Source organism: Cetorhinus maximus, chromosome 2, assembly GCF_964194155.1.
Source record: "Cetorhinus maximus chromosome 2, sCetMax3.hap1.1, whole genome shotgun sequence".
Classification (NCBI taxonomy): domain Eukaryota; kingdom Metazoa; phylum Chordata; class Chondrichthyes; order Lamniformes; family Cetorhinidae; genus Cetorhinus; species Cetorhinus maximus.
In genome coordinates this window covers 74730340-74757966 of record NC_135880.1, presented here as the reverse complement: position 1 = coordinate 74757966, position 27627 = coordinate 74730340, and the positions used below count along the sequence as shown (strand labels likewise).

Sequence of the window (27627 nt, the reverse complement as noted above, 5' to 3'; positions counted from 1 at the left end):
CACTCTTGGATGAGGTTTTGCAAAATGTGGGCTGCCCGCCTGCCGGTTTTGCCCTTGTGATGACCGTGAAATCGCACGGGCAATGTAAAATTGGGTTCAATTGGCTTTTTAATGGCCTTAAGTGGCCTCTTAATTGATAGTGGGCAAGGCTCCGACTCCCGAGTGCGCCCACCGATCTGAAGATTTTGCGGGAAGTCCGACGTCTTCTCGCGCTTTTTTACACCCGATCGGGTCAGGTGCGAGCCTGTCCACGAGGCGTAAAATTCTGCCCCATGTGTTTTTTGACCACCTTATTAACTTGCCTTGCCACCTTTAAGGATATGTGTGTATGGAAACCAAGGTCTCTTGACTTACTGACAATTTTCAAAACCATACCATTTATGCTATATTAGCTTTCCATATTAGCCCTCCCAGTGTGCATCACTTCACATTTCTTGGATTGAACTCCATCTGCATGCCTCTGCTCATTTCATCAACTGAAGTTGATAATTATCCTCATTGCTACCCACTACTTCGCCAAGTTTCGTATCATCTGTAAACTTATAATGCTGCTCTCTATACCCTAGTTTAGGTCGTTTATAATAATTGAAAAGGGTAATGGACCCAAAATTGACCCTTTGAGAACACCACTGTAAATCTGTCAGTCTGAAAAAACATCCATCCATCACCAACACCATGTGCTCCCTATATGGCAGCTGCCCTACTCACCACTGGGTGAATCACGGCAGCGACGGGATGAGGCCCTTATGTGGACATTAATTGCCCACGCAAGGGCCCCAATTGGCGACAGGCTGGGAATAACATCCACAAGCCTTCCCACCACAGACTTAACTGGGGGAGAGGTTGGAAAGCAGCAGGGTCCCCACCCACCACCTTCCCACCTGATTAAATGCCCCCGCCACCTAACTTGCCACGGGAGAGGGCACTAAATTCTGCCCTGGGACCAGCCCCACCACTCTTCTACAAACTGCATCCAGTATTTTATATCTGTTTGACCAGAACTTCTCACCATTCAAGGTGCTGACCTGACAAAAGCACCATACAGTTTGACTATGACTTCCACCTATTTTTCCCATACAACCTGACTAAAATAATACTTGGGAGTAATCTAGACTTTCCCAATAGCTGCTATGCTTGTGGTGTCAATTCCTCTACGTGTCTTTTTATTTCTCATTTTCACTCTTTATTTAAGTTTTTTTGCTCACTGAAAATAAGGCTGAGGGGTGCCTAATAGGTGTCTTTAAAATTGTGAAAAGTTTTCATAGGGCAAAATCTCCCCATCCCACCAGCATTGCAAAACTTGGCAGGAGGGGGAACTTAATTTGGCATGAGGCCAAAAATCAGTTTCCTGACAGCAGGACGTACTTTAGGAATTCTGATCTCACGGTTTTAAAAGTGGGTCGAGCTTCACAATGACTAATGTTGGGAAGCCCTTTTTCATGCATTTGTATGTCATGCATGCTCATTAAAACGTCACCTTGCTGGAATTAAGTTCGCTTGCCAAATTAAGTTCCCTGCCAGCAAGGTATTAGAATGTTCACTTTTACGACTGTATATAAGTGGTGTACACCTGGTGAGGTAGACTCCTTCCATGATTAACGGTGAGTAGCTGCTGCATTGTCCTCTTTGGGGAGCATCTGTAAACGTCAGCCTATGCTTGAGACTGGGTGGTGGCAGTGCAAGTTGCATGGAGGATGACTAAGGAAGGGAGGAAGGGTTAGCAGGGAAAGTGAAGCAGTGACCAGGCAAAACTTGAAGGGATAGTGCAGATGTCTGGATGCCCTTTAAATACGGCGCCTGGACTTTCAACTCCATGAGGCAACTGTGGGGACTTCCTGTCCGCCCCCGTCACGAGATTTGCTGTGCTCCGCATGAGTGCATAGATGATGAACTGACCAGGGCAGGATCGCATGTGGTCAGCCATCTCACAACACCCCCCCCCAGCAGAAATCACTCCAACTTCCACTCCCGCCACCGAACACAGACTCCAGAACAGAAGTTTCCGCCCTAGAATGAATACAGATAGGATGCTTCCTCTTGTGGGGAGAACAAAACTAGTCAACGTGTGCTGAGTCAGAACACTTACTGGGATCAGGCAGTAAAGCTGTTCAAGAGTAGTATGGAGTTTAGCAATTCAGAAAAGGAAAAGGGGTATAGAATTGGCTTGGAAAGAAGTGATGGTACATGATTTGGAGATAGCATGTCCGAGATCAGAGTGTGAAAGTACTAACCCTGGCTGGGGTCAGAAGTTTGGGAGCATTTGGTGAAGCACAGCAGACGGGGATGATGGGGCTTTGAACCACTATGTAGAAAGAGTGGATAATAAAACTCACTTGTGAAGCCTGTGATTACTTAGGATGTAAAACCAGGATCACTTAAAAAAGCAGGGTTTGGCGTACTCAGCAGACTGAGGATTGGAGTCTGTTTGAAGGTAGAGGTCTATAAACATATTGCAGGGGTGCTTAAGTTTGGGAACATTTGAAGGGGTGGCTAGAATCTAAGTGCGCTTGGGAGTAATTCAGGAATCAGCCTGAATGCTGGACTGAAAGCTTGTTGTCACTTTACAGTTAACACATATGATCAAGGCAGCAGAGAGAATGGACATAGTAGCAAGAGAGCAGCTATACTCTGAACACACAAACAATCACACTATCAGGAGAGAGTGCAGCCAAACGAAAGAAAAAACAACAGCCATAGGCATGAGCCATTTCAACTTTGTCACTCGCACATCCCTGTTAGAAACCCCATAATAAGTCACACCTTGTTCAACCAGATGCAAGTGGGCTTTTATTGGCAAAGTGATTAATAATATTTGATGAACAATGGAACTGACCCTCAAAAAATGTTTTAGAATTGTGGATTGCTACTAAATGATTAATGATGTAGATAATTATGCCAATTTTTAAAATAATAACTTTAAATTTTTTATTTCAGTTTTTAAGAATAACTTTAAAAAGTTTTTCAGATTATTAGGAAAGAGGCCTGTTATGGCTGTCAAGATATGGAGTAAGATAGCGCACCGAGGGAGCGGATGACATATAAAGCATGAAGGCTGAAGGCTCAATAAAATAACAGGACGCAAGGACCTAGCTGGCGCAAAAGCAAAATTCCTGAGGGCCTTGACAGAGGACTGCATGTGCAAAGGAAAATTTTTGGACACATTGGAAAATTTGACAGGTAAAGGTCTGGATATATTTATAGGCCAGAATCTTCGGGTCGGCGTACGGGGGTGGGCCCCGCTCGCTGACGCGTAAAATGATGCGCGGTGAGGTCGGGTGTGCGTCCCGCCATTACCGCTGCGTCATTCTGATTTTCAGTTCGGCAGACGCACACTGGAGTTGGCTGTGTGCCTGCTGAACTGTCATAGGCCTATTAATGCCATTTAAATATCAATTAAAATAATTAACAGAGCTGCCCGTCGAACCTTAAGGTTGGCAGGCAGGCGAAGAGCCCAGGCAGCCTTCTCAATTATCATGAAACCTCATTCACGGATCATGCCTATGGCTGCTATTTCTTCTTTCATTTGGCTGCACTCTCTCCTGATAGTGTGATTGTTTGTGTGTTCAGAGTATAACTGCTCTCCTGCTACTATGTCCATTCTCTCTCCTGCCTTGATCATATGCATTAACTGTAAAGTGACAATAAGTTATTGATAATGAAATTAATCTCCCTGAGGCAGTTCTGTACCTCAGGGAGATTTCTGTGCTCTTTCGCGCGCATGCCCACTCAGCCTACTCCCCCCGCCCGCACAGGGTGTGCTCAGTGCTTCCGGGTGCGCATCATGCTGGGTGGGCCTTAATTGGCCTGCCCATGCAAAATGGCGGTGCGCTGCATGCCCACTCCCGCCCAGCACCCCCAACAGGGAGAAAATTCTCCCCATAATTTATTTTTGTACTGTTACAATGGCTGGGATTTTGCATGAGGTTGATGAAAAATTGTCAACCTTTGCCATCATTACCTCTCTGAAACTTAATGCAACTTCAGAACATCAGGCAGAGTAGCATGGGAATACTGAAATTGCAGCCTGTCATTCAGTGTTCCAACATAGATTGCATTTGTGCACACTATCTTTTCAATCCCCAACACCATAGAGCGTGAAATCAGTGAGAATTTCAACTTTGTTGCTCCCACGTCACTGTTAAAAGCCCCATAAAAAGTCACACATTGTTCAGTCAGATGCAAGAGGGCTTTTATGGCAGTGTTTAATAATATTTGATGAACAATGGAATTGAACCAAAAGAATAATTTGTGATTTGCTGCCAAATGATTAATTACTGTAAGAGCATTATGCAAAATTTTAAAATAATAAAGTTAAAATTTTTATTTCAGTTTTTAAGAATTGCTTTAAAACCTTTTTTCAGAATATTTGGCCCCTTCCTATTTCTCATCCACACCCTGCCCCTGAGTGACAGTATCTGAAAGCACAGCATTAGTTTTCACATGTCCACTGATGATACTCAGCTCTACCTCACCACTATCTATCTTGACTCTTCCTCTGATGCTATCGGACTGATTATCTGACATCCAGTATTGAATGAGCAGAAATTTCCTCCAATTAAATATTGTGAAGACTAACGGCATTGTTTTTGGTCATTGTTCCAATCTCCATTCCCCAGAATCCATCCCTCTCTCTGGCAACAGTCTACAATTAAGCCAGTCTGTTTTCAACCTTGGTGTCACATTTGGTCCCAAAATGAGCTTCCAACCTCATATTCATGCCATCACTAAGACTGCCTATTTCCTTCTCCATAACATCACCTGGCTTTGCCCCTGTCTCAGTTCGTCTGCTGCTGAAACCCTCATTCTTGCCATCATTACCTCTAGACTTGACTATTCCAATGCATTCTTGGTTGCTCTCCCACATTCTACCCACCATAAACTTGAGGTCACACAAAACTCTGCTGCCAATGCCTTAAATCACAACAAGTCCCATTCCACTTTCACTTTCGTGCTTTTCCAATTATAATTGCTTGACCATAGGTGGCCATGCTTTCCGTTGCCTCCCTACACCTCTCTAACTCTACCTTGCTTTCATCTTTTAAGACATTCCTTATAACCTAACTCTTTAACTAAGCTTTTGATCATCTGACCTAATATCTCCTGATGTGGCGACGTGCCATAATTTATTTTATAATGCTCCTGTGAAGCACCTTGGGATGTTTAATTATGTTAAAGGCACTATATAAATATAAGCTGTTGTTTTAGCTTCCAACTTCACCCCAGTGTAGGTCTCAATCTTTAATTTGCTTTATGTAAAAATAAATTAACCACTTATATTTTACTGCTTATTGAACCTTGTTTGTGTGACTGAAAATATCTTTTAATATGATTGGCTGTTTGGACAGCCTTATGACATTGTTGTTGCTCCATTCTATGAATGCCCAGTAAAGAACACTGCAATCAGTTGCAATACCACTGTATGGCAGTAGAGATGAAATTCTACCAGAAATAGTTTGATCTTTCAGTGAACCTTCCCTCAAGGTCAGTAACGGGCACCTTTGCTTCGCTGCTAACCACAAACTCCCTGTTAATATGCTATATATTTTATTATGGGGTGGCTGAGAACCAACAGAGCAACTCAAAGAATTTGTTTTACAGGATTTAATCAGTTGTTTTATGATATTATCAAAGTTACAAATCTCATCCTCTGTCCCAGTGATTGTTGTAAACTATCTCCTCAACCTCCATCAATGCCTCTCCTCCATCCTCCAGCTGGGTGAGACAACCAGCACCTGGTTCCGTTCCCATCTATCCTGAAGTAGCGAGAAAATCACCCAAATTAGTTCCTCTTTCTAATCACATACCATTAACTCTGGAGTCCCCCAAAGATCATGGTTAACCCACTCCTATTTTTCATCACCTATCTAATTTCACATTGGCAAAATCAACTGAAAACATGTCAGATTTCACTTTATGCTGATGATACCCAGCTCTACCTTCACCACCAACCTCTACCCAACGCTCCACTGCCCCTGATCTTTCACACTGCTTGTCTGATGTACTGGTTGAGCAGAAATTTCCTCCAATTAAACATCAGGAAGACAGGTGCCAGTAGAGAAACTGGTATCGTTTGCACCTGTTTTTTGAGCACAAGGGGTGCCTTTGGCTTCCAAAACAGTGCCCAAAGTGTGTGTACACACTTTTGGGTGAATCATGATGGGCACCATATTGTGAGACAAAATGCATGTGCCAAGTGATGAGCAGCTGACAATTTGCAGAGCAGGCACTGTGGGTGTACCTACATCACAGGGACTGCAGCAGTTCAAGAAGGCAGCTACCATCACCACCTTTTCAAGGGCAATTAGGGATGGCCAATAAATGCTGGCCTAGCCACATCCTGTAAATGAATACAATGAAAAATGACATTAATCAGCATGCAACACTAATTTGATGCCTGGGCTCCCATATGGAAGTTCACTGCTCCAGGTAATACCCTCTCTTACGAACATAGGAATTAGGGACAGGAGTAGGCCATTCAGCCTCTTGAGTCTGTTCTGCCAGTTGATAAGATCACAGCTGATCTGATTATGGCCTCAACTCTACTTTCCTGTCTACTCCTATACCCTTTAACTCCCTTGTCAATCAAGAACCTAAATCAGCCTTAAAAATATTCAATGGCCCAGCCTCCACCGCTCTGTGGGAAAGAGAATTTCACAGACTAATGACCCACTGAGAGAAAAAAACTGTCCTCATCTCCATCTTAAATGGGAGACCCCTAATTTTTAAACTATGTCCCCTAGTTCTAGTTTTTCCTCACAAAGGGAAACATCCTTTCAACATCCATGTCCCCTCAGGATCTTATACGTTTCAGTAAGATCATGTCTCATTCTTCTAAACTCCAATGGATACAGGCCCAACCTGTTCAACCTTTCCTCATAAGTTAACTCCTCCATCCCAGGAATCAGTCAAGTGAACCTTCTGTTAATTGCTTCAAATACAAACATATATTTTCTTAAGTAAGGAGACCAAAAGTGTACACAGTATTCTAGATGTGGTCTCAGCAACACCTTGGATAACTGTAGCAAAACTTTCCTACTTTTATACACAATTCACCTTGCAATAAACAAGAACGTTCCAGTTGCCTTCTTAATCACTTGCTGTACCTGCATGCTAACTTTTTGTGATTCATGTACCAGGACACCCAGCTCCCTCTGTATCACAGAGTTTACAATCTCTCCCCATTTAAATAATACACTGCTTTTCTATTATTCCTGGCAAAGTGGACAAGTATTCCATCTGTCAAATTTATGCCCACTCACTCCTACCTATATCCCTTTGCAGACTCCAAATGTCCCCTTCACATCTTACTCTTTTTATGTCATTAGCAAATTTGAATTCCAAAATTCAATCCCTTCATCAGCATCATTGATACAGATTGTAATTAGGTGAGACCCCAGCACTGATCCCTGTGGCACTCCACTAGTTACTGCTTGCCAATCCAAAAATTATCCATTTATCCCTATTCTCTGCTTCCTGTTAGCTAATCAATCCTCTACCCATACTAATATAATAGGTTCTTGATTGGTAAGGGGATCAAAGGTTACAGGGAGAAGGCGGGAGAATGGGGTTGAGAAACTTATCAGCCATGATTGAATGGTGGAGCAGACTCGATGGGCCGAATGGCCTAATTTCTGCTCCTATGTCTTATGGTCTAATATGTTACCCTCTACACCATGAGCTCTTAGTTTGTGGAGCAATATTTGATGTGGCACCTTATCAATTTCTTTTGAAAATCCCCATCTACAGGTTCCCCTTTATCCATGTTGCTTGTTACGTCCACAAAAAACTCTAATAAGTTAGTCAAAAATGGTTTTCCTTTCACAGAACCATGTTCACTCTGCCTGATTAGATTAAGATTTTCTAAGCGCCTGCTTTGACTTGCTCAATAATAGATTCTAACATTTTCCCTATGACAGATGTTAGGCTAACTGACCTGTATTTTCCTGCTTTCTGTCTCTCTCCTATCATGAATAGAGGAGTTACATTTGCTATTTCCCAATCTGATGGGGCCTTCCAGGGACTTCAGTTCTGAATTGATGAGCTGGAGTTCGAGCTTTGGACATTGCAATGCATCGGGTTGAAAGGGCAGGAGTTGTGGAGTGGAGGGGAAAGTTACCTGGACACTTTGTTCCAGGAGGCAGTCATAACCCTTAAGCTAGGTATTTTGGATTTGGTTTGTTGTCAGGGACAGGAGAGTATGATTGTAAGCGAGGCAGATATGGGGACACAGAAGGTAGCAATGGAGGAGCCTCAGCCCGTGCAGCTGTCCAATAGATTCGAGGTTCTTGTAACTTGTGTGGACAAGAGCCGGACTGCAGGGAGGATGAACAAACTGACAACAGTGTAGGAGGCAATTCAAGTGGGTGGAGCAAAAAGAAATGTAGTTGTAGTCAGAGACATTACATTTAGGCTGATAGACACTATTCTCTCCAGCTGAGAGTGAGAGTCTCAAAGGCTGTCTTGTCTGCTCGATGCCAGGGTTAAGGACATTTCCTCAGGGCTAGAAAAGAACTTGAATTGGGAGGAGAAGGATCCCATTGTTGTGATCTACATGGGTACCAATGATATAGGTAGGGCCAGGAAAGAGGTTCTGCTGAGGGTATAGGAACAGCTAAGGACTAAATTCAAAAGCAGAATCACAGATGTAATAATCTCTGCATCATACCTGAGCCACAGACAAATGGGCATAGCATAAACTAGGTCAGAGAAACAGTTCTGCTGAAGGGTCATGAGGACTCGAAACGTCAACTCTTTTCTTCTCCGCCGATGCTGCCAGACCTGCTGAGTTTTTCCAGGTAATTCTGTTTCCCTTGAACCATGCTGGGACCAGTGTACTGGCAAATCATATTAATAGGGCTGTAGAGAGGACTTTAAACTAAATAATGGGGGGCGGGGGCAGAGTGGGTTCACGTGCAGGGAGATCCGGAAAGTTAAAGAGAAAGGACAAGCCAAAACAAGTGCAGTGTAGTGATGCAGGTAATTATAACCAGAATGTGACAGGAAGCGACAGAGCGTTCAAAATAAGAGTGCACCTGCAAATATGGTCAGGGTAGGGAAAACGGTAAAATGATAAAATTAAAGGCACCATATCTGAATGCATGCCGCATTCATAACAAGGTGAGTGAATTGATAGCACAAATAGAAATACGTGAGTATGATGTAATAGCCATTACAGAGAAATAGGGTGGAATTTTCCCTGAATTGCACGAAATGCGGAGGAGGTCGCGAAAAAAGACGTTTTTCCCGCCAGCTGCAAGGATGGGTTTTTGCGCTATATCGTCCACTTCCCACCTCATTAACTATGCAGCCACAGGAAACACGCTGTATTGCTGGTGGATGACTGGTTTCCTCACTCCGGGTGCCATATCTAAACTGCTGCCGCGCACCCAGTTCTCAATGCTTGCAGCCCAGGATTGCTCCAGTGAAGACAAGGCCCTGAAAGCCAAAAAGAGTTCAATGATCCATCACTGGAATGCCTTTTGGAGGCTCGCCATGATGTCCTCTATCTTGGCAGGAGGTCCAGCAATCTCACCACTCTGGCTTGGGAGCAGTGGGAGTGATGGTCAGCGCCAATGCTGCAGAGAAGAGGTTGGCCAGCCAGTGCAGAAAAAGGATGAATGATTTCACCCATGCTGCCAGGGTAAGGCAACCATTTCATCACTCAAAACTCATACACTCAGTGAAGTGATGGAAGAGATGGCAATAGTGCTATAAAGCAGCACCTAATTAGCAATAGCCTACTCACTAGCTTGGGTTCCGCCAAGGCCACTCAGCTCCTAACATCATTACAGCCTTGGCTCAAACATGGACAAAAGAGCTGAACTCCAGAGGTGAGGTGCGAGTGACTGCCCTCGACAGAATGTGTCATCAAGGAGTCCTAACCCTAGGAAAGGTTCTCCACTGGTTGGAGTCATATTTAGCACAAAGGAAAATGATTGTGGTTGTTGGAGTTCAATCATGTCAGTTCTAGGACATCACTGCAGGAGTTCCTCAGGGTAGTATCCTACGCCCAGCCATCTTCAGCTGCTTCATCAATGACCTTCCTTCCATCATAAGGTCAGAAGTGGGGATGTTTGCTGATGGTTGCACAATGTTGAGCACCATTCACGACTCCTCAGATACTGAATCAGTTCATGTCCAAATGCAGCAAGACCTGGACAATATCCAGACTTGGGCTGACAAGTGGCAAATAACATTTGCACCACACTATTGTCAGGCAATCACCAACTCCAATAAGACAGAACCTAACCGTCGCACCTTGACATTCAATGGCATTACCATCACTGAATCCCCCACTATCAACATCCTGGGGGTTACCATTGACCAGGAACTAGAAAACCATATAAATACTGTGGCTACAAGAGCAGGTCAGAGGCTAGAAATCCTATGGCATATAACTCACTTCCTGACTCCCCAAAGTCTCTCCACCATCTACAAGGCACAAATCAGGAGTGTGATGGAATACGCCCCACTTGCCTGGATGAGTGCAGCTCCAACAACACTCAAGAAGCTTGACACCATCCAAGGCAATGCAACCTGCTTGAGTTGCACCCTTTCCACAAACATTCACTCCCTCCACCTCCAACACACAGTAGCAGCAGTGTATACTATCTACAGCATGCACTGCAGAAACTCACCAAGTCTCCTTAGACAGCATCTTCAAAAATCACGATCACTACCATCTGAAAGGACAAGGGCAGCAGGCGCATGGAAATGCCACCACCTGCAAGTTCTTCTTCTACAGAAGCCAATGGAGGTTGGGTCATTGAATATAGTTCAGGCGAAGTTAGGCAGATCTTTGATTGACAAAAGAGCCAAGGGTTATGGGTAGCAGGCAGGAGAGTGGTGTTAAGGCCCCAATATGGGAGGCGATGGCGTAGTGGTATTGTCACTAGACTAGTAATCCAGAGATCCAGCGTAATACTCTGGGGACCCGGGCTCCAATCCCACCACGGCAGATGATGGAATTTTAATTCAATAAAAATCTGGAATTAAAAGTCTGATGATAACCATGAAACCATTGTCAATTGTTGTAAAAGCCCATCTGGTTCACTAATGTCCTTTAGGGAAGGAAATCTGCTGGCCTACATGTGACTCCAGACCCACAACAATGTGGTTGGCTCTTAAATGCTCTCTGAACAAGTGCAATTAGGGATGGGTTAAAAATGCTGGCCTAGCCAGCAATGTCTACATACCATGAATGAATCTTAAAAAAAAAATTATCTTATTGAATGGCAGAGCAGGCCAAATGGCTTACTACGGCTTCTACTTCTTACAATTTTATGTTCTTTGACTTTTAAAAGTGCTTGGTGCATTCTTTCGTTGTTTAATGCTGTTGAATTCTACATGGATTGTTGTAACAAGTGCTAAAGGCCTTTTTGGTGACTTTAAGGCATCTGCACATGGCAGTTGCTCCAAGACCTGATGCATGTAGGCATTCCCCTTGATATAAGTTGCAGAATGAGCAGAGACCATGTAGAGCACAGCAAGAGAAAGGGAACTGTCAACAAGAAGCCATATCTACCCATGGTGTTCTGCTACCTGAACCTTAACAAGAAACAACGTGCAAGAGATCTGTGCTTCTGTAGGGATGTCCTTGCTGAAATCTGCTACCTGCTGCAGCCACAACTGCAACATCAGATCAGGGCAAGGGCCACACTGCCATTGGTTATGAGGGTGAACACTGTGATGAACTTTTATGAGTCTGGCTCCTTCTGAAGCCTAGAGCTGAAGATACTTGTGGCATGCCATCCGCTGTTACATAAGGGAATTCACTAAGGCTCTCCATTTATTGACAGCTAACCACATTTTATCCTCGCTAGTCTGAAAGAAACAGGTTGAATGAGCACATAGCTGTGATAGGACAGCACAAAACTGCCACAATTTTATCATGGCTTGAATGAGAAGGAAAACACTGCTTTGTGCTGAGGAGGTGATCTTCTGAAATGCAGTTAAAGTATACTGCTAGGACAATGTAGATAATAGGACTCCATGTTTAACTCGTATATGTTTACTGCTAAAACTACAACCGGATAATTATGTTCTATGCTTTATCAGGAGGCAAAGTTCTTCATGATGATATTAAAAGATGTTGCTTAGGGTGTAGGAAATTTCAAAGAACTTGTTGCAATAGTACTCTGTCAAAGGGTGACACTAAGGAGAGAAAAAGATAGTCACCAACTCCTCAGATACTGAAGCAGTCCATGTTCAAATGCAGTAAGACCTAGACAATATCCAGGCTTGTACTGACAAGTGGCAAGTAACATTCACGCCACACAAGTGCCAGGCGTTGACCATCTCCAACAAGAGAGAATCTACCATCTCCCCTTGACATTCAATGGCATTACCATCACTGAATCCCCCACTATCAACATCCTGGGGCTAGCCATTGACCAGAAACTGAACTGGACTAGCCATATAAATACTGTGGCTACAAGAGCAGGTCAGAGGCTAGGAATCCTGCTGTGAATAGCTCACCTCCTGACTCCCAAGGGTCTTCCACTGTCTACAAAGCACAAGTCAGGAGTGTGATGGAATACTCCCCATTTGCCTGGATAAGTGTAGCTCAAACAACACTCATGTTTGACACTATCCAGGACAAAGCAGCCCGCTTGATTGGTACCCCTTCCACAAACATTCACTCCCTCCACTACCGACGAACAGTGGCAGCAGTGTGTACCAGAAACTCACCAAGGCTCCTTAGACAGCACCTTCCAAACCCACGACCACTACCATCTAGGAGGGCAAGAGCAGCTGACACATGGGAACACCACCACTTGGAAGTTCCCTTCCAAGCCAGTCACCATTCTGACTTGGAAATGTATCGCCATTCCTTTACTGTTGCTGGGTCAAAATCCTGGAACTCCCTCCCTAACAGCACTGTGGGTGTACCTACACCAAAGGGACTGCAGCGGTTCAAGAAGGCAGCCCACCATCACCTTCTCAAGGGCAATTAGGGATGGGCAATAAATGCTGGCCTAGCCAGTGACACCTACATCCCGTAAATGAATAAAAAAAGCAACAAGGAACTTATCTAACCAGTCCCTGTTTCACAATGAAAAGAACAGCACACACTGGATGTGAAATAATGACCACTGCAGCAGTCAAGCTAAGGCAAAGCCTCCATCTTGGTCAAAGATTGTACAAGTGGAAATGAAGAAATTTCCAGGACGTGGGTAAAAATCAAGGTTGATACAGGCTTACCCAAGACGCTATGTCACATTTCAGTGAATGTCTGAACTGAATTCCAGAAATCCCTATCACCTTCAACATGAGAGTCAAATAGCGGTTAGGATGGTTGAAATGAGCGCTTTGCAACAAGTGCACTGACTAGATTCTGATCTGCAATAGCGTCTCTTCTTTCATTCACATTGTCAATAAGACTAGAGGACAAAAACAAAATCAGTACTGATTTCAAATACACAAGATATCAGAACTAATGCAGAAACCTTGTAAGTATTTACCTCAGGTGTGATTCTAAAACTCTGTCCATTCGCTTATAGAAGGGTCGGGAGGTAAAATATCCACTCCAGTAATGGTCATCTCTGTCTGCATAGGTAAAGAAATCACCACTCAAGACAGGAAATGGCGATGGTGAATTTCCTGAATCAGCAGCTTTATGGAGAGCATCAAAATAATCTGACAATGTTCCAAATTGAGCCTAGAAACAGAAATTTAAACTACTAATCAATCATTCCATTAATAATTGCAACCTTAAAGTAACTTCTACTTCCTAACCTTGTTATGGCGTGGCATGTGATGTGTGCCAGGTGGACCAAATCCACAAGGGAAACTTGGCCACGCTATCACAATGGTTTTGCAATTTGTATTTATTACAAGAGGATGTGTGCATTGAATTCATAAGCAATGAGTCCACTAAGAGCTTTAGAGATTTTAAAAATTAAATTAAAATCTTTATTAACAAAAGAGAAGATTTCAAGCACATACATAAGATTACAGTTACTCAGTACTATAACAAATCCTAAAATTCTTAATTAGCCTAACTCCCAACTACACACCCCCTTTAAGGCAACTGTCCAAAATCGATTTTAAATTTAAAAGGCAAGCCAGCAACGTACCACAGCACCCACTTGACAATGGAGTTCCAAAGACTTTTCTCCAACTTTAGTTACTAGACACAGCAGACTTTTGCAAAAATTGCTGAAGGTTTCTTCAAGGCTATTTCACACACTCCTGTTAGATCTTACATAGCCCCCCCCCCTCAACATAGCCTTTCATTCCTCTTTATATATGTTTCTCTCTCTCTAATCTGTAAATTCCATTGTTCCATGTGTCTTTGGAAAATTTACTTTTCCCATAGTATAAAAATGCAAATTTCCTTCACACCTTTATGCTAAGACCTCATCCACGTTTACTCATTAGCATTTTAAGTACCCTTCTACAGCCAACTCCTTTTGATAATTTCAAGCTGCAGTCTAGCTGACTCCAACTCACTTAAATCACACACAGAATCATCCATAATCACCCCTATAAACTTACCTTACAATAGCCCACAATATTATGAAAATTATTGTAGTTTCGTAACAACCTTAACTACATAGACAGATTATTGTCCATTTATTTTCTTTAAATATAGGTCAAAGTTTTTGCTTTGCAGCTTTATCTGATCACCTGGGTAACCTTAACATACAATATGTAGTTATGACAATGTCTCTTGGAACAACAATATATTTTGGTTTCACTGAGTAATAGCTATTCAGAAGTTAATTTATTTTTTAAGATCAAAGATATTGATTATCAAATATAGTTTAGACATTGTACCCTGTGTAGGAAGTATATATATGGATGAACTGTAATATCATAATTATAAACATAGGAAATAGGAGCAGAAGGAGTGTAATGTATCACCAGTAGTTATATACATTATGGAAAAAATCCTCTATCTTTCAACAATCAGAACTTTCAAAATGAACTGTCTATTTGGTGTTTAACAGAATGTCACAATGTTAAATAAGTTTAAGGTAAAATAAGAATCAATGTTGAGTTATTAAATGTTTGAAGAACAACTATCAGGTGGACAAAGGTTTCTACATTGTTAATGAACAACTAACTCAGACTTTTGTGTGTAAATAATTAAATGAGAATTAGTCTCTGGTCTGTAATGATGTATTCAACCTTATCACATCTTTCAATATTACAAGCAATATTCCTTAGGTAAGAACAAGCTACTTTCTGAGTACAAGAGAAGCTGGAACAGTTCTGCCACCCAAAGGCATAATCTTGTATTCTTTTAGTGATAGCGTATAGGATCATTTCATGCATATCATACTTCTTTTGTACCAAATTTGTCAGGAACATTAGCATTATAGTTATGGGCGGTATCGTCCCAGATTTGCACTAAGTGGGATAGCAGGCGGGGAAAATATTTTACCCACCGGCCGCAATGGCAGCTTTTCATGCCGTATTGCCCCAATCCCAGCATGTCCTGCTTCATAAATAACTCATTCCCGGGAAACACGCTGGTCGTTGATTCAGTAATCCAGGCACCATATTTAAAGGCCGCCCGTGCACAGAGCCAGCAAACTTCAAGGGATAGGAAGCTGCTGGGAACTGATGACTGCCAAAGGGAGGAAACATGCTGCCCCCAAATTTAGCGACGCCTCCCTCGAGTGCCTATTGGATGCAGTGGAGGCCTGACGCGATGTCCTCTACCCCTGCTCTTGGCAAAGGCCAGCAAGCAAGGTCACCAATCCAGCATGGGAGGCAGTGGCAGCAGTGGTCAGCGCCAACGCCCTGCAAAAGAGGACAGCCATCCAGTGCCGAAAGAGGATGAATGCTCTCATCTGTTCCACCAGGATAAGTCAGTCCTCTCATCACTCTCAATTCACACACCATCACATCCACAGGGATTCGCACCTCAAGAGGCAACACCGCTAACTCTTACACGCGTCCTCACATCTCCATCAGGCTCATATCCTCTGGAGCTAACGTCCTCATCCCGTCCATGGCTCCACTCACCACACGAACATTCCACTTAGTGCTATGTGTCCTGCTCACACCCTCTCCATTTATTTCATGCAGGAGAAGCTGGCTCACAATAACAGGGAGAGGTCCCAGACCGTGGGTAGAGTGGCCCGCATTAGACCCCTCACTCACTTTGAGGAGCGTGCATTGCGCTGACTGGTGAGGACATGGACTTTGTCCGCGGCGGTGGTGTGGTCGGTGGCAAACACCCACATGACAATCCTACACCACATCATCCCTCCCTCAATGCAACTGTGAAGAGGTTACGCTGAATTTAGATAAGACACTCATTAGACCTCAGCTGGAATATTGTATACAGTTCTGGGCACCATTTTATAGGAAGAGTGTGAACTCATTGGAGATAGTGCAGAAGAGGTTTTCAAGAATGGTTCCAGGGATGAGAAACTTCAGCTACGAAGATAGATTGGAGAGGTTGGGACTGTTCTCCTTGGGGAGAAGAAGGCTGGGAGGAGATTTGATAGAGATGTTCAAAATCATGAGGGGGCTGGACAGGGTAGATAGGGAGAAGCAGTTCCCACTCATAAAATGATCAAGTACGAGAGGGCACAGATTTAAAGTGATTTGCAAAAGAAGCAAGTGTGACGTGAGAAAAAACTTTTTCACACACCGAGTGGTTTGGAATGCACTGCCTGGAAGTGTGGTGTAAGCAGGTTCAATCGAGGCATTCAAGGAGACATTAGATGATTATTTGAATAAAACACTGTGCAAGGGATGGAGAAAAAGCAGGGCAATGGCATTAGGTCATAATGCTCATTTGGAGAACCAGTGCAGACATGACAGGCTGAATGGCCTCCTTCTGTGCCATTAAGATTCTGTGATTCTGATTCTGTGACTCTGTGCTCTCTCCTGCTTTTGGCTCTGCTGCCATGCACTAATCATCTCAACTTTGGTTCACAGGGAGCTCTGCCAAGCAACCAACACCTTCAGCCAGCCAGTCCCTCAGCTCCATCCAGGTTCTCACCTTCAGCCAAGAGGACACCTCCTCCATCGAAGAGCTGGGAATAAGCATCCTGGAAGACCAGTCACAGCACTTACCCACACCAGCGCAGAGACACACACCTTGGTGGGATCTAAATTTAGAACAGGTTCAGGTTCACAATCTGGTGGTCACTGCATGGACATGTGTCTGCAGCAGGAAGCAGCAGGTTCAGCCGAGCTCCCCAACACTCAGAGGACTGCTGGGGAAAAGGCGTCTGCCAGGTCTGAGTCAGATGATAAGCCTCTTGACTCGGCCTTGGCCTTCCAACTCATTGTGGAGAGTCAACAGAAGGCAGGGGAAAATCATGCAGAGTTGTTGGAAGCTCTCAACAGAGTGGCACACAAGTGGGAGGAGTGCACCCGCCTGCTCCCTGATGAAGTGCTGCTCACATGTGCATGTATGGAGGTCTCCATGGGGAGAATGGTGGACATCATGGAGGCTCTGGTCCAGCAGAATGCAGAGGTGCACACCGACCTCCACTCCATAGTGGTAGCCATGGGTGAGTTCCTGCAGTGGCAATGTGCAAGGGAAATGGGACACCTCGATGTCCCTCCAGGTGTTCTTTCACCTCAAGGAGTCAGGCCGGGGCCCTTGGGCACCCAAAGGGAGGAGGAGCGGCAGCTGGACACCCCTGGGTCATCCACTCAGGAATCTCAGAGGCTGTCCCTCCCTTCGAGTCCCCTTTGCCTGTGAGCCCTGCAACCTCATCCTCTGTCACCACAGAGGGAGCAATTGGCCCACCAGAGGCAACAGGGCCAACCATTGAAGAGGCTGTTTCACCTCTCCTCCAGATGTCAGGGCAGCACCTAGAAGAAGTGGTAGGCCTAGACAAGTTAGGAATTTTTGATCAGAAGTGGTTGCATGGGTGAACACATTGTGTCACTTTATAATCAGAAAATATATTCATTTTCACTGGATAATATGTATTGGTATTTTTCAGCTTCATTTACAGGCTTTGCGAGTCCTTCCCCTGCCTCACACCAACTAGCAGTTCAGCTGGACGCAACCAGACCACGGGAGAGAGAAGAGTGTGTGTGTGGCAGGGCCTTTCGAAGCCTCGTGCAAGCATTCTCCCACACATGCAGAGTCTTCCTCCATCACACTCATCTCACTGTCCTGAGCATTTTCAATGCTGCCTGTTGGGGTTCTCTTTCAGTTGTCCATCTGAGCTGACCTGCATCTCTGCCCACCCACTGATCGCACTCCCATTCGGCACCTGTTCCCGTCCTACACGAGGTTCCTCTCACTTTCGATTTCAGAAGCATGGTTGTTGTAAAGTTTTTTCAGCTCCCCCGTCCTTTCCCCTCCCCCAGTCCTTATGCCATTTCCCCCATCGCTGTGAACCCCCCCTGGCATCACCTTCCACTTCCCCGTCACCTACCAACCAGAACCCTTTTCTTTCCAGGATATCCAGGTGAATGTGCACATTCCCTGCCTTCGTGAGAATCCCGCCCCGATCCACATTGATCTCCATGAGCTCCTCCTTCCCACCCCCAGGGTCCGTGTCTGCCTCCTAGTCCCCACCAACCACCCTCACCACACCTTCTACCGCTACCGTCGCAGCCTCACCTTTTCACCTTACCGGCTCACTCTGCCCTCATACTCACCATTCCCTCCTACCACACCCACCCTCAGTTCACTCCCCAGGAGGAAGTCATCGACTCCACAGGCATGTTCACCTGGACATCCACCCCCTTACTCCCTCCTTCACCCCATTACTCCCTCCTCCCCCCTTACTCCCTCTTCCCCTTACTCCCCCCCTCCCGCTGTCAGGACTGATCGAGAATCTACAGAATTTTGGAAGATGACAACCAACGCATCCACTATTTCCATGACCACCTCCTTTAGTACCCTGGGATGTAGATTATCAGGCCCTGGGGATTTATCAGCTTTCAGTCCCATTAATTTCTCCAGCACTATTGTTTAGTAATACTAATTTCCTTCAATTCTTCCTTCTCACTAGACCCTTGGTTTCCTAGCATTTCCGGGAAGTTATTTGTGTCTTCCTCCATGAAGACAGAACTAGTGTAGTTGTTTAATTGCTCTCCCATTTCCTTATTCTCTATTATAAATTCTCCCATTTTGGACTGTAAGGGACCTACATTTGTCTTCACTAATCTTTTTTCTTTTTACATACTTATAGAAGCTTATAAAGTCTGATTTTAGGTTCCTTGCAAGTTTCCTCTCATACTCTATTCTTCCCCTCTTAATGAATCTCTTGGTCCTCCTTTGCTGAATTTTAAACTGTTCCCAATCCTCAGGCTTGCAAATTTTTTGAGCAACTTTATGTGACTCCTCTTTGGATCTAATACTATCCTTAATTTCTTCCATTAGCCAAGATTGGGCCACTTTTCCTGCTGTGTTTTTGCGCCAGAAAGAAACATGTAATTGTTGCAATGCATACATTTGTTTCTTAAATATTAGCCATTGCCAATCCAGCATCATGCTTTTTAAAGAAGCTCCCCAATCTATCATAACTGACTCACAGCTTCATAGTTTCCTTTGCTTAGATTTAGGACCCTACTTCACTTTCCATCCTAATGAAGAATTCTATCATTGTCATGAAAATATACTAATTCTCAGATTATTATTGTGATTTATTGTAAAAGTGGGTTTGGATGGTTTCCATGTGTGTATGTGCATGTGTGTGTGGGATTTAATTGAATTGGAGACAGTTGATCTGGAGGCTTTGAGTCATCAACAAGAATTTAGGTTTGAAATGCTAAATATGTAAACATGGCTAAAGTTTTTGAAGGTGAGGAGCAAGGAAAATTGTATTTTTAGATAAATCAGAGTAGTTTGAATTTCAGAGATTGTTGGATGTTACACCTAGCCAGAGGTAGCTAAGCCAAGCTGGACTAAAACTCACCTTCTCCCAACCCAAGGAGCAACTTTTATTTGTTTGCTAAGGTAAAGAAAGATTAAATTTTAGATAGAAATTAACCCTTACAAGTCCCACTCTCACCAAACTCCAACTTAAGCACTCTAATGCAGTCCAAATCAGCATTCCAGTGCCTAACATCACTGGCCAGCTGGATAACTCTATTTTTAAAGTCTATGAGGACCTTGATGTCAGGCATTTCTCCACTAGTCTGCGACCTCTCCCTTTTGTTGTGTGCTAACTTGTCCTGCATGAATACCAGGTGGAGTACATGTAAGCAGGATGCTTGCCAGGCCAGATGAAAAGGATGCCTGGCATGTGTGGGTGGTGAGTGGTGCCATGGAGGGGATGAGGACACGATCTGCAGGTGTGTGTGAGAAAGTGAATGGTGATGTCCCTTGATCTGGCAGTGAGTGAGATCCCTGTGGATGTGTGATGGGTTTGTGAGTGTGTGAGTTGAGAGTGATGAGAAGAGTGACTTACCCTGGTGGAACAGAGGACATCATTCATCCTCTTTCAGCATTGGGTGGCTGTCCTCTTTTGCAGGGCGTTGGTTCTTACCACTGCTGCCACTGCCTCCCATGCTGGATTGGTTAACCTGTTTGCTGGTCTATGCCCAGAGCGGGAGCACAGGGCTTCATGGCAGGCCTCCACAGCATCCAATAGGCACCCGAGGGAGGCATTGCTAAATTTGAGGGTAGCATGTTTCCTCCCTTTGGCAGCCATGACTTTCTAGCAGCTTCCAACGCCTTAGAGCTAGCTTTGTGCAGGGGCAGCCTTTAAATATGGTGCCTGGATTACTGAAGGCCTGAGGTGACTGCGGGGCGAGGCGGGGCGGGCCTGAGGTGACTGTGGGGCTGCCCCACCAACGATCCGGCGTGTTTCCCTGGAATGCAATACTAATAAGGCAGGATGCATCAGGACTGGGACGATATGGCACGAAAAGCCGCCATTGTGGCCGGCGGTTAAAGCGTCCTTTTTCCCACCCGCTACTGCACTTTTCAAAAATCGGGGACGATTCCACCCAATATCATTAATGTAAAAATTTCTGGTTCACTAGTGTTCTTTACGGATGGATATCTGCCACCCTTATCCAGTCAGGCTTATGTGTGACTCCAGACCCACAGCAATGTGGTTGACTCTTTAACCTCTGAAGTGGTCAAGCAAAGCCATTCAGTTTTCAAGAATGCCGCTCACCATCACCTTTTCAAGGACAATTAGGGATAGGGTAATAAATCCCCATATCCTGTGAATGTTTTATAGAAAGGTGGGATTGTTTTAAAACTGGTATGAGCTACAGCAATTTATGCTAGTTACGTATATTACTGAGCTGATGTATAAACTTTATATTCAAGATAAGCATAAATCTGTGGGAAATCCAAGATTTCTCCTCCAACTTTCATTCTGGGTACTTTTGAGAAGAAAAATGGCACTGGCCCCTGCCAGTATCCATCCAAGTGTGAACCGAGTCAGTGTCACTATTTGATGGTGACAGAAGCCTGGAAGGACGCAACAAATCTTAACTCTTGCCGGATATCAATATTTGCACAGGGGTCAGTGGTTAACAAACAACAGCAAGAATTGAGCTTTTTTCTCCCCCTCAAGCACAGGGGTCCTGAGCTGTCATCCTACTTAATTTAAAACAACTCAAGAACTTTCTGTCTGTATGGTCAGTATCATACCAGGCACTGCAATTTTCCTACTAAGTTATTGGGTGAGATGAGGGAAGAACAGTGCCAGCGTGAACTGAGAAGTGGAAAACATTTGAAATGGGAGCATTGGACTTGGGGGGGGGTGGAGATGCAAAAGACCAAAAATAACTTGGGTTGGGATGAGGAGCAGTGCCAACATTGAATGGGATGGTGGAAGCGAGAGAAGAATGCCGACACAAAAGGAAGAAGGCAGGGGGATGGGAGTGCGGGCAGGTAGGCAATGTCAGAGAACAGAGTAAGAATATAGCATGAGCTTTAGGAAGATGGAAGGTGATGCTGTGTCAGGGGAAGAATAACAGGCAGTTATATATCATCTTTAATGCAGAGAAACATCCAAAAGCTTTTACCAAAATATAGTGCCAGTGTGAACAGGGGAAAAATGATGTGGAGGAGGAGAAAGGATGCCAGTGTAAACCAGGAAAAGCGGAGGGAAGAGGACAAAAAAACGGTGTTCGCATAAACTTGCTTGATACAACTGAATGGCTTACTATGCCATTTCAGAGTCAACCACATTGCCATGGATCTGGTGTCGCATGTAGGCCGGACCAGATAAGGATGGCAGATTTCCTTCCCTAAAGGACATTAGTGAACCAGGTGGGATTTTCTGACAATAGAAAATGGTTTCATGATCACTATTACCAAGACCAGCTTTTAATTCCAGATTTATTAATTGAATTTGAATTCCACCAGTTGCCATGGTAGGATTTGAACGCATGTCCCTAAAGTACTAACCCAAACCTTTGGATTGCTAGTCCAGTGACATTACCACAATGCTACCACCTCCCTCCTTCACTGTGGCTGAGCCAAAATCCCAGAACTTCCCTTTCTAACAACACTGAGGATGTATCTACAACACATGCTTTGCAGCGGTTCAAGAAGGCTACTCACCACCACCTTCTCGAAGGCAATTATGGATTAGCAATAAATGCTGGCCTAGACAGCGACAGCCACATTCTATAAAATAATTTTTAAAAAATAAACTGGTGTATGGTAGACCTGGAAGGACTAGAGCTGGCATGAACTGGAGTGGTGGGGAACAAGTGCCTCGCTAAATAGTGAACAGAAATGGGACAAAACTATGCCCATGCCACTGTGACTACAGTATAAACAATTTATCAGATGTGGCAATAAAGTACTAATTCATAGCCATAGTTTCTCAGCAAGAAATTATAGAAAATGTCACATATCTTTGCCAGTCTTCCACCATACACCATGGCGCAATGTTGGGTATGCCTCCAACTAATGCTGCAACAAATCCATGTTGTATTACACTCAACACAGTTGCATTAAAGGCCCATACAGAGATCATTATGAGTTCTCAGCTTATTTGCAGCTCTGATGTGGGTTCTGATAGGTTTCTACAATTACATCCACTATCTCAGCACCTTAACCAGATGAAATACTCGAAGAGCTGTTGCCCAAACCATGGGCAGGATTTTCCACCACGGGACCAGAAGTTTCCACCTGAGGTCAACGGACCTTTTGCTGGTCTGTCAAATTTTCCATCCCGCCTGCGACGATTCCCACAGGCGAGACTGTAAAAGTTAGACCCAAATTTCTTAGATACCCAGGCCACATGCTCTGGATTTTCCACACTGAACCTTTTGACCTCTTGATCTTTTCCTCACCTTCTCCTCCATTTATCCTATTTAAAACCCATCTCTTTTAACAACTTTTTTTGCCAGTCTTTCTTTGGGTTGACATCCATTTTTTTCCAGATTAGCTATGAATGGAGCATCAAAAAACTGTGCTTTTTCCGTTCAAATGCAAGTAAGTGCAAAATGCTGACTTGATATTAAGTGGTTTTTTTTGAATTACAAGTTAAATGTAAAGACTGTGAAGTGTAAAGAAAAAAGTATGGGTTCTGACATAAGCGTTACAGGGCAATAAATTTGTTTTTACTGACATTAAAACAGCAATTTACAGCTACCATTGAAATTGCTTGAGAGTAAAATCTTCTCAATGTATATAGGATGTGTATTTTAGGTATCAGTGTTGGTTATTCTATATAATATTTCACTAATACGTCACAACTTATAAGTCACTGAAGTGTTGACTAAACAGTACAATTGGTAGAAACTGAACTACCATTTAAATACAAATCTTTCTTTTTTTTAAACCACTGACTAATAATTATCTGAAACCACAGCTGCAACTCAAGTAGAGGAATATGAAAATATGACCCAGTCCCAAACAATCATGATGCAACCAAGTGTCATGATTCCCCAACATTCTAACCAGCAACCAAGTAATCTCCTGGGAGAGAAGGAAAAGAAAGACTTGCACTTATATAGTGTTTTTTATGATGATCAGCCATCTCAAAGCACTTTACAGCCAATGAAGTACTTTTTGAAGTGCAGTCACTGTTGTGGAAGAGGTGAAAATACAGATAAATAAAACCCTAGGTCAAGTCAAAGCAGAAAAAAGTTCTGGGAAATTCCTCTACAACCCCATATTCTTGAACAAAATTCTTGAAAAGAGGAAATGTCTCCAGTTGATTTCCTCTGGAACAAATATTAAGTTATCCCATCCCAAAGTATGGGAGGGAGGGAAGAGCCTAGCATGAGTGTGGAGGTCCTTTGAGTGGGTGGGAGGGTTTCTGGGCAAGAATGGTGGGGGAGAGAGATGGTCCTAAAGAGTGCGGTCGGCGGCTGTCTACAGTGGAGCCCTGGGGGTTGAAATGAGGGTATTGGACATCAGAGGGAACAGTTACAGTGAGAGGGGGTAATGGATGCAATGGGGTGGCAGGTCCAGGGCCAAGGTCAGGTATGGGATGGTCTCATGAGGGGTGGGGGTCACGGAAACAAACAAACATGTGGTGCAGCTGGGAGGGGTCAGGGTCAGAGTGAGTATGGGGCCAGTTATCGGTGTAGGCTCAGAGGGGAGAGAAGGCATGTGGAAGATGATGGTTATAGGCTCAAGGGTAACGGGGGGAGCTTCAAGGGTAACAGAGAGGAGAGGGATGATTATTTTGAGTGGGTCAAGGATGATGGTAGGAAAATTAGTGGGTGACTGGGTAAGGTGGTAGCTGGTGGAGCTATCTGGAAAGTCACGTGCACTATTTTCTCAAGGCTCTCCTTTATAACACAGTTGCTCTGTACATGTGAATCCTTGAAGTGGAAGGAGGATCTTTTCAGGTGGGTGGAGTTAAAAATGAGCACAATTGGCTGATTAAAGGGACACCCTATTAATCATGGGTCAACTGCATGAGTATTATGCCAAGGTGTGTTCTCCTCTCTATGGTAAAGCTCACACAGCAACAGGTTTACTTCCTGAATCATGGGTCTCATAACATCCAGGTCCCAACGAGGTCAGGTGTGCTGAAGGGCAATTCAAGTTGACCAAGGGTGGGTGGGGAGGTGGGTGACGGAAGGAGAGATGGAGGGACGCAGGCAGGGGTTAGCTCCCCGGAGCCCGGTGGGGCCACAACAATGAGGCAGTTTAGAACATCGAGGGTCCCAGCTGATATTGGGGTGGATGGTAAGTCTATGATGGCAAGGCAAGGGTCTCTCGAATATGTCTCGAGGGTGATGGAGGGATGACCTTCATCAATGACCTTCCTTCCATCATAAGTTCAGAAGTGGGGATGTTCGCTGGTGAATGCATAATGTTCAGCACCATTCGTGACTCCTCAGATACTGAAGCAGTCAATGTCAAAATGCAGTAAAGCCTGGGCAATATCCAGGCTTGGGCTGACAAGTGGCAAGTAACATTCGCACTACACAAGTGTCAGGCAATAACCATCTCCAACAACAAAGAATCCAACCATCGCTCCTTGATGTTCAATCGCATTACCATCACTGAAACCCCCACTATCAACATCCTGGGGGTTACCATTGATCAGAAACTGAGCTGGATTAGCCATATAACTACTGTGGCTACAAAAGCAGGTCAGAGGCTAGGAATTGAGCGACTTCCCAAAGCCTGTCCACCATCTACAAGGCACAAGTCAGGAGTGTGATAGGATACTCCCCACTTGCCTGGATGAGTGCAGCTCCTACAACACTCAAAAAGCTGGACACCATGCAGGACAAAGCAGCCCGCTTGATTGGCACTACATCCACAAACATTCACTCCCTTCACCACCGATGCACAGTAGTAGCAGTGTGTACCATCTACAAGATGCACTGCAGGAATTCATCAAGGCTCCTTAGACAACACCTTCCAAACCCAAGACCACTACCACCTCGAAGGACAAGGGCAGCAGATAGATGGGAACACCACCACCTGGAGGTTCCCCTCCAAGTAACTCACCACCCTGACTTGGAAATATATCGCCGTTCCTTCACTGTCGCTGGGTCAGAATCCTGGAATTCCCTTCCTAACAGCACTGTGGGTGTACCTACCTAAACCACATGGGCTGTAGCGGTTCAAGGCACCACCACTTTCTCAAGGGCAACTAGGGATGGGTAATAAATGCTGGCCAGCCAGCGAAGCCCACATTCCATGAATGAATTTTTTAAAATGCCCAACAGCATTGGAGGGAGGGTGCGGGGACATGTCTTTCATTACCTTAGTCAATTTTGCAATTATCCATGCACATGGATGTATGAACAAGAGGAGAACTCATCTGTGGTCTTCCAGTATGAGCTTCACCATGGTGGGGTGGGGGGAGTCCAGGGGTAGACCGATGCTAGATACAGGGCTTCCCATTGGCTGCAATGCTCAGGGCTGGGGGAACAGCTTCAAAGAATATGCTGACTAGATGGATCACTGCAATTTGTTCACAGATCACCTCAGGAATACATGATGCTGGATCCAGGCAACCCTACACTTCTACTAGTTCTGGTCCAGCTGAGGAGGAAGCGACAGGCCCCACAGCAAGATTCGTTGTGCACCTCGTGCATGTATTGTCAATATGGCAATCACCTTGTTAAAGATAATTGCTAGTTAAACAGGTGATGGGCAGTGATTATCCCATCTAAATAGAATAAAAAGATACAACTGGAACACTTTGTGAGTAACATGGTAGCAGAAGATGAACTTTAAGCTTTGCTGATTGATTGCTGTATATGAAGATTTCTGTCTCAATCCTCTGAGGGAAAAGAAGCGTACTGTTGCTGACAATTTAAGTTACAGGATAGTGGAAGGATGGTGCAAAATCGCAAACTTTGACTATCCACCAACTTTTTCTGACTCTGAACCTTATCAGCAATGGAAGGCTGAAGTTGAAATGTGGGGCCAGGTTACTTCCAAACCCCGGAAGAAGCAAGGTATGCCTTTGGTGTTATCATTACCAGCCAAAAGTAAGATAAGGAGTAAGGTATTTTCAGAGTGGAAAGTGGATGATTTGGATCATGAAGAGGGATTAAACCTTCTGTTACAATTTTTGGATAAGTTTTACAAAAAGGATGAGTTATTAGAAGCATATGAAGCTTGGACAATCTTTGATAGGTTTAGGAAAACAGATGATCAGTCCTTGGAAGAACATATCATGGATTTTGATAAATGGTACAGGAGACTATAGAGATTTGAACTTGAAATTCCGGAATCGGTATTGGCATTTAAATTACTGGACGGTACTGGCATTTCCCATGTTGATAGTCTTTTAGTACTATCGGGGTTCAGTTCTGGGGGAGAGAATCTCTCTTAGATCAAATGGCTGCTGCCCTAAAAAAATTTCTGGGGAAACAGTCGTTCTCTGCCACTTTTTTAGCAAATGCAAACAACTATGCTATGAAACAAAGGATAGAGGATTCAATGGTGGCCGAATTTCGAGGTCGACCAAATATTAGATGAAGGTTCCAATAAAAAGATGGGATTAATGACAAGAGGTCTGGAAATAGTTGTAACCCTAGCCAATTTGAGATTCGGGACAAAAAGCGTAACCCGAGCCAATTTGAGATTCGGGACAAAAAGGGGAAGGTGAATGTAGGCGTTTAAACTCAAAAAATACATGGGGGATGGTTAATCGGTGTGATTCCCAGTATCATTACGTAATGAACTGCCCACAGCAAAGGAATTGCGTTTTTGAAGTGACCCACAAGACGGATTCATCCAAAACTGAAAATGATGATGGTGACTGCCATGATGGAATTGTATTGATCGCT

The 27627-nt window shown here is 44.2% G+C and overlaps 1 protein-coding gene across 4 annotated transcripts in view; it reads right to left on the bottom strand.

The window, feature by feature from the left end:
• Positions 1–27627, bottom strand: part of man2a1 (mannosidase, alpha, class 2A, member 1) — a 273921-nt gene that overhangs the window by 143682 nt on the left and 102612 nt on the right. For all 4 annotated transcript variants that reach the window (XM_078566067.1, XM_078566076.1, XM_078566084.1 and 1 more), the window contains one exon: positions 13464–13660. In XM_078566067.1, the coding sequence (XP_078422193.1) occupies positions 13464–13660 (197 nt within the window). The remainder of the gene's footprint in view (positions 1–13463; positions 13661–27627) is intronic.